Source organism: Anopheles aquasalis, chromosome 2 (genome assembly GCF_943734665.1).
Source record: "Anopheles aquasalis chromosome 2, idAnoAquaMG_Q_19, whole genome shotgun sequence".
In the NCBI taxonomy this organism is placed as follows: Eukaryota; Metazoa; Arthropoda; class Insecta; order Diptera; family Culicidae; genus Anopheles; species Anopheles aquasalis.
Genome location: NC_064877.1, coordinates 67,215,647 through 67,233,146, shown reverse-complemented (window position 1 = coordinate 67,233,146; position 17,500 = coordinate 67,215,647). Strand labels below are relative to the sequence as shown.

The following is a 17,500-nucleotide window of genomic DNA, read 5'->3' as shown; positions in this document are numbered from 1 at the left end:
TGGTATCGAGTTCTGTACATCCAGGAAAGGAAATTATTACAGCAATAGGAAATGCAAAGCGAATGTATAAATTTACATAGGAATAGAGAAGCATGAGGGAAGGGAGGAAAATGTAACCAACGGAACATAACGAGAGACCTTCGAAGAGGAAAATCGAATGAAAGATAAACACCTTCAACAAATGAAATATAAAATGCATTCTTCAAATTAAAACCTGAGCCTGAGAAGCTGAATTTTAAAGGGAAATCTGTGTGGAAAATGCAGATAAAGGAAATCGTTGGTAAAGAAAATCGGCCGTTTGTGGGATGCTGGAGGCTGCGAAAGGCAATAGTCGGGTAAGGCCGAAAAGGGTCGGATAAGGGTGGCTAACCTGGGGGTTTTCCGATGTTCAGCCCATGCAGCATGTAGACCTGGCGCCTTTTTCCTTCGCGTTTTGTTTTCAGAAAGTTCTTGCGTGCGCGTTTCGTTCTGGTTTCGTTCTATTCGTAATATTCGGAGTATTTATCGTAAAAGAAGAGATTCGCCGGGTCCTGCTGGGTCAATTGAAGCCTCTTAACCCAGGAGTAAGGAAAAGCGCTGCGGGGAAATCGATGAATCACGAACCCCGCGCCCATTTTACAGGAGATCCTTCCGCGCTCCGTTTTCGGCTGAAGAAGTGGCGGAATTCGGTGTGATTTGGTGTGCAACCGTGGGTGATGGTTTCTTATCCGTGCCGTGTCTCTAATCAAAGCCAGTAATACGGGCTACGATAATGGTGGAATAGTGTGTTTTGTGATTTGTGGTGTCGATTCAGTCCCTGTATTATTTTGGTCATGTTCGAAGTAGTGAATAAGTGCATCCCATGAAGATTATGGAGAGTGTTTAGTGTTGCCCGAATACTCCACCGATTTCGCTGTGAAACGCTGCCTCCACCAACCAACCTTCCACCGAATATTCCAGAGCGTGCAGAAGATGGCCGTGTAAGGTAAGGCAGTAGATATTATTTTCAATGAAACCAGCATCCAGCGAGTTTTGTCTTTCGATTAGTGTTGCTCTTTTCTAAGCTATTTTCGAGATTTCTTTGGCCACATCTGATTCTCTTTGGAGCTGTGGGGAAAGGGGAGGGTTATGCACATCGATGCATAATTCTCGGACCTGTTGGATTCGGATCGAAGTGTTGATGCGCGATAATTCCATGTTTTATCAATTCTTATCAGCTAGATCCTTCGTTGTTTTATGATGTGCGGTTTGATTAGAGGGAATTGTTTCTTGGACTCCAGGGCTTCAGAGATATCTTGGTGATAAGGCAATCGGCAGCATAAAGATAAGAACCGCAAATAGAAAAAGATCACTGCTTTTGTGTTTTATCGCTTTTGCACTAAAATGCATTCCAAGAGTCCTTCGAAAGAGAACCAATTTTGTTGATTTTTCTATCTATTCGGATTGGTTGTTGGGCCCACAATGGGCACTGGTTCTGGTTCGGCGATCGTAGGGCGGTTTGGCTGATCAGGCCAAAGGAAATAATGGAAAAACGTATGAAAAATCGTGATAAAGAGCAGGTGGAGTGCAAATTTTGCGCCACAAAAACTGATGCTGATTATTGGCCTTGCATGTCTGTACACACTGACCACAGCCAATTCCTGTAATGGTAAATTTTCAACCATGAAATAAATTATCGAATTTCGTGGATAATGTGGACGAGACTTTATAAAATTCCGGTTTCGTGGCCACAAATACCAACAACGCGCGTTTTTTTCAGGGAGCGAAGCGTGTACGTACACGCGATGGCTGCAGCCTGTTTCAACTAGAATCTGGCTGCGCGGAAAAGGTCATTTTCCCGTGGCCGTTTACTAGCAGGATACAGATGAACAATTTTGCCGAACTTTTATATCTTTCGTCGTGAGTCAATCACGCTAAGATATTGCTGGATTAATGCGGAGTGTTCGATCCACTTTTGTCTGTAAAATCGGACATATATTCCTCTCCAGGGTTCCCAATAAAGTTTGACTAAAGTATTTTTAGTCGATTTGGGGAATATCTAAATAAACTAACTAGCAACCACACAGCAGAACAAACTGCTGTGAAAAGGTCCTCATCATGTCTATTAAGGACAACGCAGTGACTAAAAACAATCGGTCACAGTCTCACTGAAACAGGCTTTACACGAGATCTTCGTGTGCGTGTTACCGTGCTGTCGATCGAAGGGAAAACCCTGAGCAAAAACACGACGACGCGGCCGTTTTCAGAACCGTGCAAACCCTCGAGGAGTAAGTGTCGTTTGGCCATCTTGGCAACGTGGCGCAGCGAAAAGGATTGGAAGGAGCGTGAGCGTGAGAGAGGGAGCGAGAGGTAGAGCGAGTGTGTATGTTTGTCTGTAGGCAAGAGTGAGAAGTGACTAGCGCTAGCTCGACAACGCGGATTCGAAAGTTTGAACGCGCCCCCCATCCCCCAACCAACAGCAGCAGCAGCAGAGAAGGAGGACCCTGTGCCAATTTTTCGCTTTTCTTTGAATCGCGCTTCAATCGAGGTTGCCGTTGCAGAAATTGGAAAACGCTGCTGTTCGAGGCTGGAAAATTGGCCCCCGCAAGAAGTGTGAGGCTGTGTGATTTTATCCAACACCGAATTTTAAGTTTCCGGCCACGCTGCCACCCCGGAAGCCTCCTATCTAACTCCCAACACCTGGCCGTGGTGCGGTGCCGTAAGAGTTTTCCTTCTCTGCGAAATCCAACGGAAAGCTGCCTCCCCACTCCACCCAGTCGAGGACGAGGAGATTACATCGCGTTTCCGTATGTGCTCTGCCCGGTCGCTTACGCATCACCACCGCCGCCACCACCACCACCACCACCACCGTCGTCGCCGTGCGTTCGTCGTTTCGCGAGAAAAGATCTATCACCTTCGACGACCACCACCCCCTCCGTGTGCCAGTTCCGTGAACCAACGAGAAGCGAGCAAATCGTCCAATCTGTGATTATTCGTTTCCTTTCTTTTACGTTGCTGCTAAAATCCTGGCTGATCCCCCCGCCCTCGGTCTGTGTTATACTCACAAAATAGTGCGCTTAAAAGTGATTTACGCGGGCCCAAAAGTTTCGTTTCATTTCGTTTGCCAATCGCATGAGCAGCTGCAATTTTCCAAGCAAATTATAGGCCCGTGCCCCGGCCACTCACCAGCCAGCAGCCATTTTTGAAATCGCGCACAGTCCTGTGTTCCCGTGTGTTTGTGCCCGCCCTGCTAGCGTGTGTTTGTGCGCTCGCGCTCGTGCGTCCGTCGTGTGAACAGGAAGCACACCAACCAACACACCAAACGCGACGTGAACGAACAACACGTAAGCACACGTCGACGAATGCGTGTGCGTGCGGGCGATTCGTAACCATCGTACGTTGTATGTGCGGGCTCCGTTGTGCGTTGCTTTTGTTCGCTCGCTCCGTGTGTGTGCGCGTGTGAAAGGTTCCGTTCCTCTCTTTTGTTTCATTCGTTTGTCCTTCGCTGGCCCTGTTCAAGCGACACCACAGCGCCACCGTCGCCATCTGCAACAAAAGTGTGTGATCCTTTTGATTCCGTGAATTCAACTCCAGTCCAACCGACACCCACCCACCCACCCGCAAGTGGTCTCTTCTTGTCCCAGTTTACCTTTCGGTTCGCGCTGTGCTTTGTGAGAGCTTCTGCTTTCCGTCGAATATCCGGTTCCGCGTGTTGAACCGTGACGCAGCAGTTAAAGAGGAAGAAGATAGGAGAAACTGGTACGCACGACGCACGAATTTTGTGAATGTTATTCGCACGTTGCGGGACAAAACAGCAGTACAAAGGGAAAACGACGACGACGACGACGACGACGACGATCCGTTGCCACGCCGCCACCTCGGAAACAGCCAAACAGCCGCCTACCAAGACGACGAATATCCCCATCATCAGCAGCAGCAACCTGCGTCGTTCATCATGAGAACAGAGGTGAATTCGGCGGCCGACTTTGTGATGAATTTGCTGCGCGTCCGGAAGGCGAACCAGCTCTCGGAGAACCAGCTGCAGCACTTCAAGGGTTCGCTCGAGCAGATACTGACGCGCCACTTCCAGCGCCACTGGTACCCGGAAGTGCCGACCAAGGGGTCCGGTTTTCGCTGTCTGCGGATCAACGGCAAGATGGATCCGATCATCGAGAAGGCGGGCCACGCCGTCGGTTTGAATGCGGTGATCCTGCGCAAGCTGCTACCGCTCGAGCTGACCATCTGGATCGACCCGGACGAGGTGTCGTACCGGATCGGTGAGAACGGGACGATCTGCGTGCTGTACGATATCGCGCAGAGCCGGGCCAGCCCGTCGTCGGACCTGGATTCGACGGGCAGCAGCACCGGGATGAGCCCGTGCGATGAGTTCATCATGGAGCGCGTCGGACGGCTGGATCTGTCCGTCTCGTCGGTGGACAGTGGTAACGGTAGCAGTGGTGGTGCGATCGCCGACTACTTGGAGCACAGCTCCTCCAACGGCAAGCCGCACCAGCAGCAGCAGCAGCACCATAACAACAAGTACAATCACAACAACCAATCGAACAACCACCATCATCACCATAACCATGGCAACAACAACAACCATCATCATTACGCTAAGCAGCGTCACAGCAACAGCATGAGCTCGTCCTCGAGCGGACAAACTAGTCCCCCGTTGAGCCCACCGTACGGTGCGGCCAACGCCGCCGCCGCCGGCTATCTGAACTATCAGCAGCTGGCCAGATACCAGCAGCAGCAGCAGCACCAACAGCAGCAACAGCAGCAACAGCAACAACAGCAGCAGCAGCAACAGCAGCAGCAGCAGCAGCATGGAAACAGCTTCTATCCATCGGCAGCGGCCGTCCACCAGTCCCAGCAATACTTCCACACTTGGGACAACCAGTTCGTCAACAACAAAGTGCGAACCCAATGCTAAGCTCGCGCGTGCGACAACGACGACGAGGACGCCAGGAAGGTGCCCCCCGATCAACATCGATCACACACCAAACCACCCACGACCACCACCAGCAACACTACACCACCACCGCCACTACCTAAAAATGCGTTTAACTTGATGGCCGCAGCATTATTACCCACCATCTCTACTCATTGCTACCACCACCGGAGGGTATGACGCGTAAGCTTGGGAACATCATCGCAGGGGTGAGAAGAGGAGACGGACGGACGGAGGGAGAGGAAGAAGAAGAAGCAGAAACGGATCTCTTATCATCCATTAGTACACTCGGGAATGAGAGGAAGGAAGGGGACTTACCGTGTGTTGTTAATGCTGCGGTTCGGTTTTTACGTGCCGTGGAAGATCGCTTCAGGGGATTATTGCAAAAACACGGGAGAGAGCGAGGGAGGGAAAGAGGAAGACGGTGCGCGAAGGAAGAGGAAGAAGAAGAAGAAGAACAGTGTCTGTGTCTCATGCACATAGTGATCTCACGACGAGAGAGATCTTTCATCGTCGCCACGCCAAGATGAAGGAAGCAGCAGCAGCAGCAACAGCAACGCCAGGCGCCACCATATACTACGCGTATGATATGGTGGTTGCAGGATGCAAAACGAAAGCAGAGTTCCTAGCGGAGAAGATGTTTGAGTGTGTTGTGTTATACATCCATAAGAAAAGCAGTGCCGGATGCCGACGAGGACGAGGACGAGGATAACGATGACAACTGGCCGACGAGAGAGAGAGAGAGGACGAAAGTTGATCGAGTTGTGATTGCAAACAGGACGACGATGACGACGATGCGTTGCGATATGATGCGCGGTGTACCTTTAATCGAATAATTTACCCACACAGTGCAAATCCTAGGCTATGGTTAAAAGTAATATCCATGTTTTTTTTGTTCAAACTGACGCAAACGAAAGACAAAACCAACAGTACAGGCAGAAGCAACAGTAGGCAGAGTAGCGAGCGAGCGAGCGAAAGGCACGGAAAAGGAGAAGAGGAGTTGTCCATTCGTTTCATGGTGATATTTCAAGGACAGGGAAGCAGCAAGCACCGCGCGCCGTCAGAAGTGATCTTCAAAAAAAAAACACACACAGTAAACACGCCATGAAGTTTAAGAGGTGTTGCAGTAAATAGTGTAGTAGTCGTAGTTGTGTAGTAGTCCCCCTAGTGTCGTGTCGACGTGTGTAGGTAGTGGATGAGTTGGGGTGTGATGCCGAGGGGGCAGCGGGGTGTCGTTGTTAGGAGCAACGATGGGATTTAGAAGAGGGAGAAGGAAGCCCGGGCATGTGAGAGGGGGGTGGTACAGTGCCCGGGCCTGTGACGCATTTCAATTGTGATCAATACTTATTTCAACACAAATGGCTTGTAATAATACCAGTAGTAAGCGAACGCAAGAGAGAGGAAGTGGATCTAAGGAGAAGGGAAAATTGTATAAAAACAAAAAGAAGAAAAAAAAACAAAAGAAAACGAACAACACAAACAACAAACATCTCGTAGTACAATGGAAGAACGAGGATGATTGATGAACCCCCCCCCGGTGAACAATGTCCGTACGATTTGATTAAGCAGCAGCAGTAGCAGGGAGTAGTAGCGCGCAGGATCGGACCGTTAAAAGAAGAACTAGGACGGACACAGGACACTTGGGCCGTTAGCGTCTCAAAGGATCATCAGTGTGCGCGTCTGTGTGTGTGTTTGTATGTGTGTAATAGTGTGCATGTGTGTGCGTATGTGTGATTTGGCGCTAGTGACTGTACAGTGGAGAGAGAGGGGAAGGAGGGCTAGGGCGAGAAGTCAGAAGTGCAAAAATAACAACAACAACAGAGTCATGCGCACGCCGCAAGGGGAAAGGTTGATAGGCAGCCATCCAGCAGCCAGTGGAATGAAGAGAAGAAAGAAGGAGTGGGGGATGTGGTAGCGTATCATCACTTCTCCTTGGTGTGGAATGTGGTTTATTTTTATAGATACTTTTTTTAACGATTTATTGCCGCACGCATTTGCGTGCGATCGCGCCTGTCATGCAAAGATCATCCCACCCTTCACTCACTGATGTAAAGACCACATCGAATCGAATTGTCCTGATGGGTGCCACCGGCTCACCATCCAAAGTATGTTTCTTCGCCTTGGCACAGCTGCAGCAGCACCACCACGCGTTTTGCCTTGCCTTGTGTGCTTGCTAATGCTGCTGCTGCTGTTGCTGCATTGCCATTCAAACAACAAAACTCTACCACGTATTGTAATGCAACAAAGCGGGAGTTGCAAAGCTGCAACGGCAGCACCAGCGATCGTGTACGCACGATCATCCAACATAACAACGACAGCAGCGGCACACCAAGCGCCGGAACAGCGATAGTAGGTGCGCCTTGGCCGGAACAGTTCAAACTAGAGTGATAATCGAGCGAGGGAGGGAGGGAGGGAGGGAGAGGGTGTGAATGCTCTGAATGGTGGTGCGAAGCGAAATGGCAGGCACTGGCAGGCAGGCAGATTAATGTTTTAAGTTAATTTGTCGTGCTTGCTGTGGCTCTCGCTTCGTACGATGTGGGCGGACGGGCGGCATCATCAACATCCGATCAGCCGGCCCCCCGTCCCCCACCCCGCGTGATTCCTTTCCCCATTTTTTTGTGGGAAGTAATAATAGTAACTAGTAACAGCGAGGCAGCGAGGGAGTGCGAGAGCGCGATAAGGATATCAAGCAGAGGAAAAGGACGCATCTGTCTGCAGACAGAAGACGTGAAAGGCATAGTAAGGGAAAGATGGTGGTGAGGAGGAGCAGGGAATGCGGAAGAGAGAGAGAGAGAGAGCGATGGACAGACAGATGATCAATTGTTTATAATCTTTATATATACATAATTTTGCTTATAATTATTTTGCTGTAACAATTTTCGAATCAAACAAAAAAGGAATAAGATCTACACTTGCATAAAAAAAGCATTGAAAAAACTCTTTGTTTACTTTTTTTCTGTTTGTTCGCTGGCTGTAGTTGGCTGGAGGTGGAGCAAGGGAGCGTGGTCCTTAGGCGGCGCACCCGAAATGATGAGAAACTACGGAGGATACGATTTTTATCATACACAATTCACCCGCAACTCCCACACACCACAGACACGTGTACGCATATAACATAATTGAACAGAACTGGATAAACTGGACCCAATGGAACATGAAAATGACTAACCCGAAACGGAAAACAAACGATATCTGAAGCCGGTTGCAGGAGAGAGAAAGATAGCAGAAGCGGAGTGGAATGTTTTTTTTAGGTTTTCTATCCCCTTTTTTCCTCCACACCACCCATTTATCGGTGTTTTAAGTGTTAAGCAAATCGGTTTTCAAGTTGACCAAAAGTAGTGGGGTCAGAGCAAAGTCAAAGCAAGGATAAAAAATATGATAACAACGAGGGGGGCGCGCTCACGCACACCACTATCATCATCCCGATGGAAGAGCATTGTTTTGGATTATTATTATTATTATCGAGGAATTGTCGAGATCCAGCTGCTGGGGAATGGAATGCTGGTGGGTGGTTGGCTGGGTGGCGCCTGCGCTGTCGGTGCATTATCTCATTCCTGTCGTTCTGTGGGGATGCCGTTGGAGCAAATGTGTATGGGACAGCTCTATCTGAAGGGCGGCATACTTTAAGAACCGAAAAAAAATCATTTCAAAATGGCTGATAAGCTGTCCTACAGGGGAGGGAGGTGCTAAAGCAAGAACACCTTGTGTACCTTGTGGTGTAGCTCGTGGAATGCTTTAGACGGAAGAACTAAAGCCTCACCTTGTCCTTGAAGTGTGGTGCCGGTGGTTCCTGTTGACGACGATACCAGCAGGCGGCGACTCCGCGTACGAGAGTTGAGTCACGTATTCTTGTCATGTTGTGTCTCATGTTCTCATTGTTGATGACCTAAACACGGACGCACGCACACAGACCGGTTGTCGTCTTCGTTGTTGGGTGTTAGCTAAGTAAAGTTTTGAAGTTGTTTTTCATCTCCAAATGCTCACCACCCCCTCTATGCCTAGGCCTCTAGAATACCCACCAGAGCTGGGAAATGTTTGCTCAGCCGTTCGTTCTCTCTCTCTCTCTCGGATAAACGCGAGAACAACGCCAAATTGAGACCGTATGTCAAACTCTCCTTCCCGACGTAACGTGACGTGTGGCTGTCTGTCTGCTGCTGCGTCCCTTGGGTGGTGTACGTGCCCGTGAAAATTGATGACGGGAGGGTGGTGGTGTGCTCCAGCAGGAACGCGCAAACTACGCAGTTCTTTTCGTGCTCGAGCTCGAGAGTTTGTTCCGTCCAAAAGTAGAAAAAAACAACCCTCCTCCTCCTCCGGCTGATGACGCAGATGCGAGAGAGCCCCAGCCTTGCTAGAGAATATCGGGGGATAGGTAAGAGTGCGGGGTGACAGCGGGAGATGTTGTTTGGCTAGAGATTAGAGCCCTGATTAAGGGTGCAGATAGGGATGAAGCGAGAGTGAGCGAGCGAGCGAGCGAGTCGATTGATGGAAAAAGCGACGCCGATGGGAGGCGGCCGCTACACTTCTCATCAAGTCATTCACGTCGTGCCCCTTGCTTCAATTCCTTCCTCCCTTCATTCCGCCACCTGGTAGACCTGGTAGCAACGCTTTAGCCGGTAACAATGGGTTCGTTGCTGGCGCCCCTGGCATGGCAGAGAAGAAGGGTTGTTTGTTGGATTGGCTCACCCGCATCATCATCATCAGAGTGCGTCTGTGAGAATCATCGGAAGGCACAGAGGGGCGGGGAGTGTGATCACAATTGAGTTGCGCGAAATTTTTGTTAGTGCCGTGCTCATCTTCGAGTTTGCACTCTGAAAGGCACGCAGGTTGGTGTGAGGAATAGGAATGTTTGTTTCTCGTGTCGTGAGGCTCATTCTAACTTACACGCGAAACAACGCAGCACGCACAACATTTTTCAGACCTCATGTTGCGATGAAGTGTTCATTGTTTAGCGCGAATGTTCACATTACAATCTCTACATCAGGTGTGCGCGTTTGAGCGTCATCGATACAGGATTCAGGATGTGTATCTTCTTCGATCCATTCATTCATTCATTCAGAAGATGAAGCTGTGGATGATCGATCGATCAAAGAGAGTGATAGGGGGAGAGAGGCGGAGTGTGCGCCAGCAGGAGTGGTGGCAAAGGATAAGCCAAGCTTGCGCCCTTGTGCTGTTGTGAGACTGTAGCCTTTCTGTTTTTTTATTCTTCTCTAGGTTTACGTTAGGTATGTAAATGTTTGGCAACTACAATGGAACAATCGAATGATAGAAATGAATAAGGGAGGCAACGAGCAGAAGGATAATATTGTGATCAACGATTTTTAATGCCGAAAACCAACTAACACGACGCGAGATACGTCCGTGTTCGCGTTCGGCGGCTCACAGGGAGAAATCATAAGCTCTAGCGTACAAGTACAAAAAACATCGCCTCAGAGTGATCGGTTTTCAGGTCAGGCTTTGGGGTGGGTGGGTGGTTGGTTCATTCGTGGCATCAGCAGCTGCTGCTGCTCCGTGACTTTGCCACCTATGCTGATATGCTGAGTTGAGTTTAGCGCCCTGCCTGCTACACCAACAGCCTTTTTATAGTGTCGTCGTCGGTGGGGTGTGGACGATCACGAATGGACGATCTATTTTTTTTTTCTTTCTTTTTTTTTACATTTTTGTACATATAACTGCAAGTGAGTTTGCATAAGAATGCCATCTTTGGATGAAGGATTGTGATAAAACAGCGAGGAAAGGGGGGCGGCCAAGTTCCTCCTCGCCACGACTACTTTCGTCGTCCTGTTGATGGCCGCGATCGCTCGGATTTACCAACGACGACGAGCACATTGGGCAAGCATGGTTCTTGGTGAAAGAGCAGCAACATCCGGTACAAAAACAGCGTGGCCGGTTTGGAACAAAATATTGCAAAAACCGTTCATAAACGCGTGAGTTTTTGTTGGGTAGAAAATGCATGTAGAACACAGGAGTGGAGGGCGCCCACTACCGGAGTGGTGTGGCAGCCTTCTCTAAATCGTCTTCGTTTTAACAACTACTACTTTTCTAGGATGATTTCTCTCTAGTCTCTCGCGGATCTCGCGACTCTACACGATATGTTTGTTTCTTTCTTATCTACGAGCCTGCCCAGCTCACTGAACTGCTCCGATGAACGCTTCTGGATTATTTTGTTGCGATACTTGTCTATAAGAAAGGGAGATAGAGAGGCCAGACCAGGGCAGAGGTACTGATAGGGAACAGATAGTAAGTAATATGTGACTTTTAGCTGTTGTTGAATGATCAAACCTTGAATGCGGGAACGTTGGTTTGGTTTGGTTCTTGTTTGTGCAATAGGCCTAACGGGGGGAAATCGATGGAAATGATTTCAATTGTAAAACAAAACATTAAACCCTCTGGTAATCAGGGAATTACACCGTACGTGTGATTGTCGCTGGCTCGTTCCGTGTGAGTGCCAGCAGTATCAACTTGTGGTATACTCGAGTGTCACGCGTAACACGCGACAAAATATGATCTACTATGAGCGCTTAACAAATATATTTGAATGTGATAATACATATTTTTATATATCAAAGTCCAGGAGAACAGGAAAATGCGGCTGCGAAAGAGAGGGGGGGAAAGGGACACTAAAAAGACACACAAAACAGGAAACAAACGTAACGAATGAATTTGCTTTACTTTCCCGAATTGCATCGGAAAAGATGTGATGCACCATCTTTAGCTAAATGAACGGAACTCTTCAACTTAATAACAACACAACACAACCACACACCAAACCATCAAGCACAATTTTGAATTTGGAGTTAATGAGATGCTATCGCATAGCTGAGAAGGTGTTCTAATATCCAACACACATAAAAAACAACAAAAGAACTGTGCCAGTTGTAACCCCTTTAGTGGATGCATAATTTAGATAAAAGTATGCCACCGTGACATCCTTTTCATTTCACAAAAAAAAACAGGAATATAAAAAAAACAAAAGTCTCGAACGAAATGTGATCAATTCGCAGAGGAATATGATACAAGCCGCTTCGTAAATGTTTGTAAAATATTTGCGTGGAGCAGACAATTTTAACTGAAATATTTTTTTAAAAAAACGTTGTAAACCGTACGTAAGGATAGCGAATGTTTTGTAAAAGGAGAGAGAGAGAGCACGACACCAGGCGCGTGTAGCAGTTACTGACCGTTACGCAACCTCTCTCTCTCCTAAGAACGATCGTTGATGTGTGCTCAACCCAGCGAAGCATGCCGGTTTGTTGTTTTTTTATGTATAAAAACAGATACTATCACATTCATAGATATTTTAAGGTGAAAGATCACTGTAGAGATCATATTGGATGAGTGAGGTAGGCACCCTAATCAGAGGATTGCCTTCACAGGAGAAAGCGATCAGCGGCAAACCATGAACACTCACTCTCCGGCCCCAAAAACAATCTACCCATCATCAAGCGCCGCGGTATCGGAGACAGTGAAGGGAGGAAGAGGATACTAGAGCATAATCTAAGATCTTCAGCAACGACAACAACGACTGTTGCTCTCTCGCGAACGCTGAATGCATTGTTAAATCGCAAACACAAATTGAGCCAACATGCAATCGGGGCGCGCCTTCTCAAAAAGGGCATAAGAGATAGAGGGTCGGTCAAAGATGTTGGGCGGGCTCTTTTCCCATATTAGCGACAGCGCAAGATAGAGAGCAAGCGCTAGAGAGAGGGGAGGGTGTGTATACTCTACTTTGTTGCAGAGATGCGAGGCCAGCTCTAGTAGTGTTTGGCTCCTGGCCATTGTACATGACTTCATTTCACACGATTCGTCTATGTGTGATTTCACTTTTTCATCCATTTTATCTCGAACAACATTACTTGCCATGTTCGTTATCTAGAGGGGGGTTTGGTTCAACGAAGTACAGCTGGCGATCGGAGAGCGAATGCCATTTTTTTCTATTCCATTTCACCATTATCACTTCCACATTTTCTTTAAATCAATAACACATCCCCCTCTCGATCGATTGTGCTGTGTCACAGCGCGTGTCGTATATTGTTTAGCAGGCCAAAATGTAACAAAACGAATTGTTTTCCATGAGCCAAGAAGATGAAACCCCCACAAGAAACAACCCAGAACAATACGAAATCAATAAGACTACCAAAAAAACTAACAAACAAACAAACGTACAAATCTCTAGGCAGTAGTTTGAGACAACTTTAAAACGCAAAGCTGAAGAGCACTCCAGTTTTATCCTTTTTCAACCAACATGATCACCGTTGTTCGGCATTGCCCGGTTCTCTCCACAGTGGAAGTAGCGTCAGAACGTCGTCTCGCTAGTTAATCGCACTCGTAGGACTTGTTGTACAGTCCTCCTACACAGCACAGCTACCGTTCACCGTGCGCCACCGTGATGGCAATCGCTTATGGTAGTGTTGTTGCAACGGTTTTTAGCTAAGCGCTGACGGTGACGGTGGCGCCAGACTGGTATTTTGAAAGTGTCTTAAGACACCTCCTCGATCGCGCGTCGTGCTTCTACGATCGGCAGTTTTTTTTTTGCAACGCTCTCACCAATTTCTGTTCAGCTGCCTATGCATCGATGTTTAGAGCTGTGATGTTGTTTTTCAAACGATCGCGGGCTTATAGAGCAACGTCTCTCTTCCCTCGCGATCGTTCGAGCAAAGCCATTTCAAATAGAATACTAGGGATGGTTGAGGTGCGTTTTTTGGCCGAGAACACATCAAGCATCGATCGATCGCTTGATCGTAAGAATTGCGTCCATTTTTTCTGCCCCTCTTTATTGTTTTGATTTGATATGCATTACTTTGGTTTAGTTTTTGGAGATGATGTGGTAGAAGGTGCTTTCGAAACGCGCCAGTGCCAGCGCCAGCACATCACAACCAACCAACCGCCCTCAAACCCGTTTTCGAGTCTGCATGACGCGACCCTGGGCCGCGCTCGTGTTGTGTTGTGTGTTTGGGGCCGATGGGTTGTTTTGTGGGGTCGGTCTGGTTTGTGCTGGTTTGAGGTTATTTCTTTCAGTTTTCCCCACCGCTTATTCCGTGGTTTCCCCGTCTCTTTCTATATTTACGCTATAGAGAGAAGCTTTCAAACCGCGCACCAAGGGAGCCTGTTTTGCTGCCGGTGGTGTGTTGTCGAACGCGAACCGACGGCTCTCGAAAGCCTGTTCCAACGTTGGATCGTCTTTTATGGCAACAGAGAGTAGGTTCGCTGGCGCGTGTACCACCACCGGGGCCACCGGGTGCCGTTGCGCCGCCATCGCTGAGAGTTTCGTCGGTTGAGAAAGACACGGTAATGATGCCGCGCACGCACTATTGCTGGCTGGCTGTGGTGGCGCAGCAGAGCCTGTGTGAACGAAAAGCCGTTTAACTAGTTTGCTGCGCCTTACTTTTTTTTTCGTCTTCCAACTTGGCTTGACGTTTTATTCACGTTTTGTGCTGTTGGCTCTGGGAGAGCAGACGGCCCTTGTTGCAACAGCAGACGCAGAAGAGGTTAAATAGAGAAACGTGCGCCCAGGGCAGCAGCAGCAGCACTCTATTTAACTCGATCTGAGCCTCGACTAGAGAGTTTGCGATCGAGATATTGACGATTGGAGAAGATGGGATCCTCCTCTCGGTTCAACCCCCCAAAACGGGTTGTTTAAAATGTGTCTTGGCATTTCGAATGGCCTCCTGCGCTTGCTCATGATGCAGCGCATGATCATTATGCTGTGAATGCTGCTGCTGACTTCGACTTCAGTTCTTCGCACCAAATCAGCGAGCATTCATTTTGGGACGACACGAGCGCTTAATGGTGCAACTTCAAACGTTGCACTTCACCTTCGTACTCTCCTTATCCACTGTGGAATGTCGATGCTGCTTGCTGTTCGGCAATGAATGATAACCGGAAAGTTAACAATTGGTGACAGGATGACACATCGTCGTGGGTGATCTCTGTGTTCTCCGAAGCGAATGGAATCCGTTAGCAAACATGTCAAGGCACAGGATAGGTCGTCAGCGCCACTCGTACAATTACATGAATAACAATAATTTGTCAAAACCCTGAAACACGCTGAAAAAAACAAGTGAACGTACAAATTTTAAATTAATGTAAGAGACCATTTAACATCGAGCAAAGGCGCGTGATTGCACGTACTCTACAAACAACCTAAGGGCGGGCGATTTATATAGCAAGATATATTTAAAAAAAAAACAGCGCGTTTAGTCTAACGATCGCGACAAACAACAACAACAATCGAAGGACCTATCCTACCTGGAGAACAGAACCCGAAAAAAACCGAAATAACATTGATGCAAATAACTGTGATTCGAGGAGGGAGTAGCATAATATATGGGGACGGTTTGGTGCGACTCCGTACGCCATTCGTTGAACACTGTCCTCCCAGGATATGAACAACATTTTTTTGCGATACTAAGAAACTCAGATACACCACATTTTGAACGCTTGTGCTGATAAACACAATCGACGATTGGCCCCGCTGGCACAGATGTAACACAGGGTCTGATAAAGATTAGGACCTTGGCTGCGCATCTGCCCTGGTGTGATCCATTACCCTTTAAGGATAACTATATTTTGCTAATGCGTTTTGAGTGGTTTGATCCTACCTTATGAGACAGAGAGCACGAGGGGAAGGAGCAAATACCAATGTTGCACGATCGTCAATCACAGTGACCACCAGCAGCTAGATCATGCAACATAATGGCAACAGCTAAATTTCATAATATTTCATGGTAACGAGCTAACGAGAGGAAGAAGTCAAGTGGAGGGAAGAAGCTACAGATATATGACACGCAAAAGTAAAACAGGAACTGTGTTTGTGACACGATGTGCTGTGATGATGAGCCAGAAGCAGGACGGGCAGGGTTGTGTGGTCAACGAAATTTGAAACACCTTTTCGTTGTCACAATTCTTGCCGGAGACGCTGGGCGCTTGCTTCGCCGAGAGTCGTCCGTACAACACAAAATTGTATAGTTATGTGCATAAAAATGTAAAAAGAAGAATTAATTATAGTATAAAAAGGCTGAAAGTACCTGGTGCGCGCAAGGTAAAAAAAACCACAATCGGGAGAAAGAAACAAGAATTGTGCAAAACACCGGCGCCAATCTTGTTCAATTTCGAACTGGGCAAGTAGAGAAGGCGGGAGGGGGTGGTTATTGGAAAAAAAATCTCATCCTCCCGCCTCCAGATGTATGAGTATCTAGCAAAGTAGCTGCAATATTCTTAGCGCCTGGTAGGTGGCCTGAATGTGTGGTGAATTCTTCTCACGTTTTCGTTGGGATGTTTTTAGAATACGCGGAACGACCAAAAACCTTACAATCCCTAATTAAACGCACCCTTTACCCACCTATCGTCTATGATATTGGATAATGTAACATGTTCGAGAGCGTTAAAGAGTTTGATCGAACAGCAGATCTCTTAGCGCGAGCAGCAGAGGGAGGGAGTGTGTGCGTTGGCGAGAGGTGCCGTGGCCGCCGTGTTTTATCAAAAGCTACCGTGAACCGCGTCAGCGTTTGCCCAATTTGAAATTGATCTCTTAGATGGAATAAGATCGAAACTCCAGTATTGTTTTCCTTTTATACCTATAAACATAAATATGTTAAATGACAGCAAAAAATCGAGAAACAAAAACAAAAAACCAAACATAAAAGAGAAAACGTTAAACAACAGCAGTCGAAAGGCAGTGGCAGCGTGGCGCAGTGTGCTGTGGCCCCGAAGTGTGAAACTCGAACTGAAACCACAAACAGACTTGTACAAATTGTAACGATAAATGAAACTATAAAATGTGACGCTATATTAGACACTGCGTGTGCGTGCGCGCGATTGTATAGCGGCACCATTTTTAGATGTTATCTCCCTCGGAGGGCCGACGACAAAATCGGTGTTTCACGTGTGTTGTTGGTGGGCGCGTGCGATTGAATCAAGGAAAAAGATTGTATACATTGTTGGAGCATTTATATACGTAATGTAAATTTTGTAATATTCTTCAAATGAGTCAACAAAATCCCCCGTTGCGTTCGACTGAACACTGAACTGAAGAACAATCCCCCCGCGGTACACGTCGTCTATTTGCAGAACTCGTCCAAACATTGCTCTTTCGCTCTCTCGCTGCCATTGTGCGTGCGTGACGGCGAGCATCGCGCCAATAACAAGATGTACAACGGTTCACCTAGGGATCTTGCGTGTTATACCTACATCGTGTAGAATCGAATTCATAAATCACACGGCCCTTGAATTCTCAAGTGAAAGTACCAAAATACCGAACCGCCAGTAGAGGGCAGATGGTGACAGTGACGATCGAACGCTTGCGGCGGCGAATCCATTATTATGTTGTTGGCAAACATTAACCATCGGCACGCCACTACTGTTCAACTAATGACTGAATTGCATTTACCTTTACCGTCGCTTAGGGAAACCTTGTTTGAAAGAATATTAGCCTTTTAGACAATGCTACTACCAACTACCAGTTGTTGTGTAAGGGCCGGCTGAGAGAGAACCCTGCTGCAGCGAGCCCATTGCGCGACAGTTCTGAACGATCTTCCACAAGCGATATAGTGTTCGTTAGGAAAATTATATTTTCCCAACCATCACCCACCCCTC

General features: G+C 47.6%; 3 protein-coding genes across 5 annotated transcripts in view; all 3 read left to right on the top strand.

Moving 5' to 3' along the window:
* LOC126572965 (chromodomain-helicase-DNA-binding protein 1) overlaps positions 1-207 on the top strand; it is a 10,116-nt gene extending 9,909 nt beyond the window's left edge. For both annotated transcript variants that reach the window (XM_050232708.1, XM_050232707.1), the window contains exon 7: positions 1-207. This exon is cut by the window's left edge and continues 1,248 nt beyond it. The gene's annotated coding sequence lies outside the window, so the exon portion shown is untranslated.
* Positions 208-466: 259 nt separating this feature from the next.
* The window catches only part of LOC126572972 (inositol-pentakisphosphate 2-kinase), a 72,187-nt gene continuing 55,153 nt past the window's right edge, over positions 467-17,500 (top strand). For both annotated transcript variants that reach the window (XM_050232721.1, XM_050232722.1), the window contains exon 1: positions 467-964. The gene's annotated coding sequence lies outside the window, so the exon portion shown is untranslated. The remainder of the gene's footprint in view (positions 965-17,500) is intronic.
* LOC126572978 (protein Tob1-like) lies at positions 2,239-6,006 on the top strand. The gene has a single exon (XM_050232733.1). It carries the CDS (start codon positions 3,914-3,916, stop codon positions 4,892-4,894), a length of 981 nt encoding a protein of 326 aa, XP_050088690.1. The 5' UTR covers positions 2,239-3,913; the 3' UTR covers positions 4,895-6,006.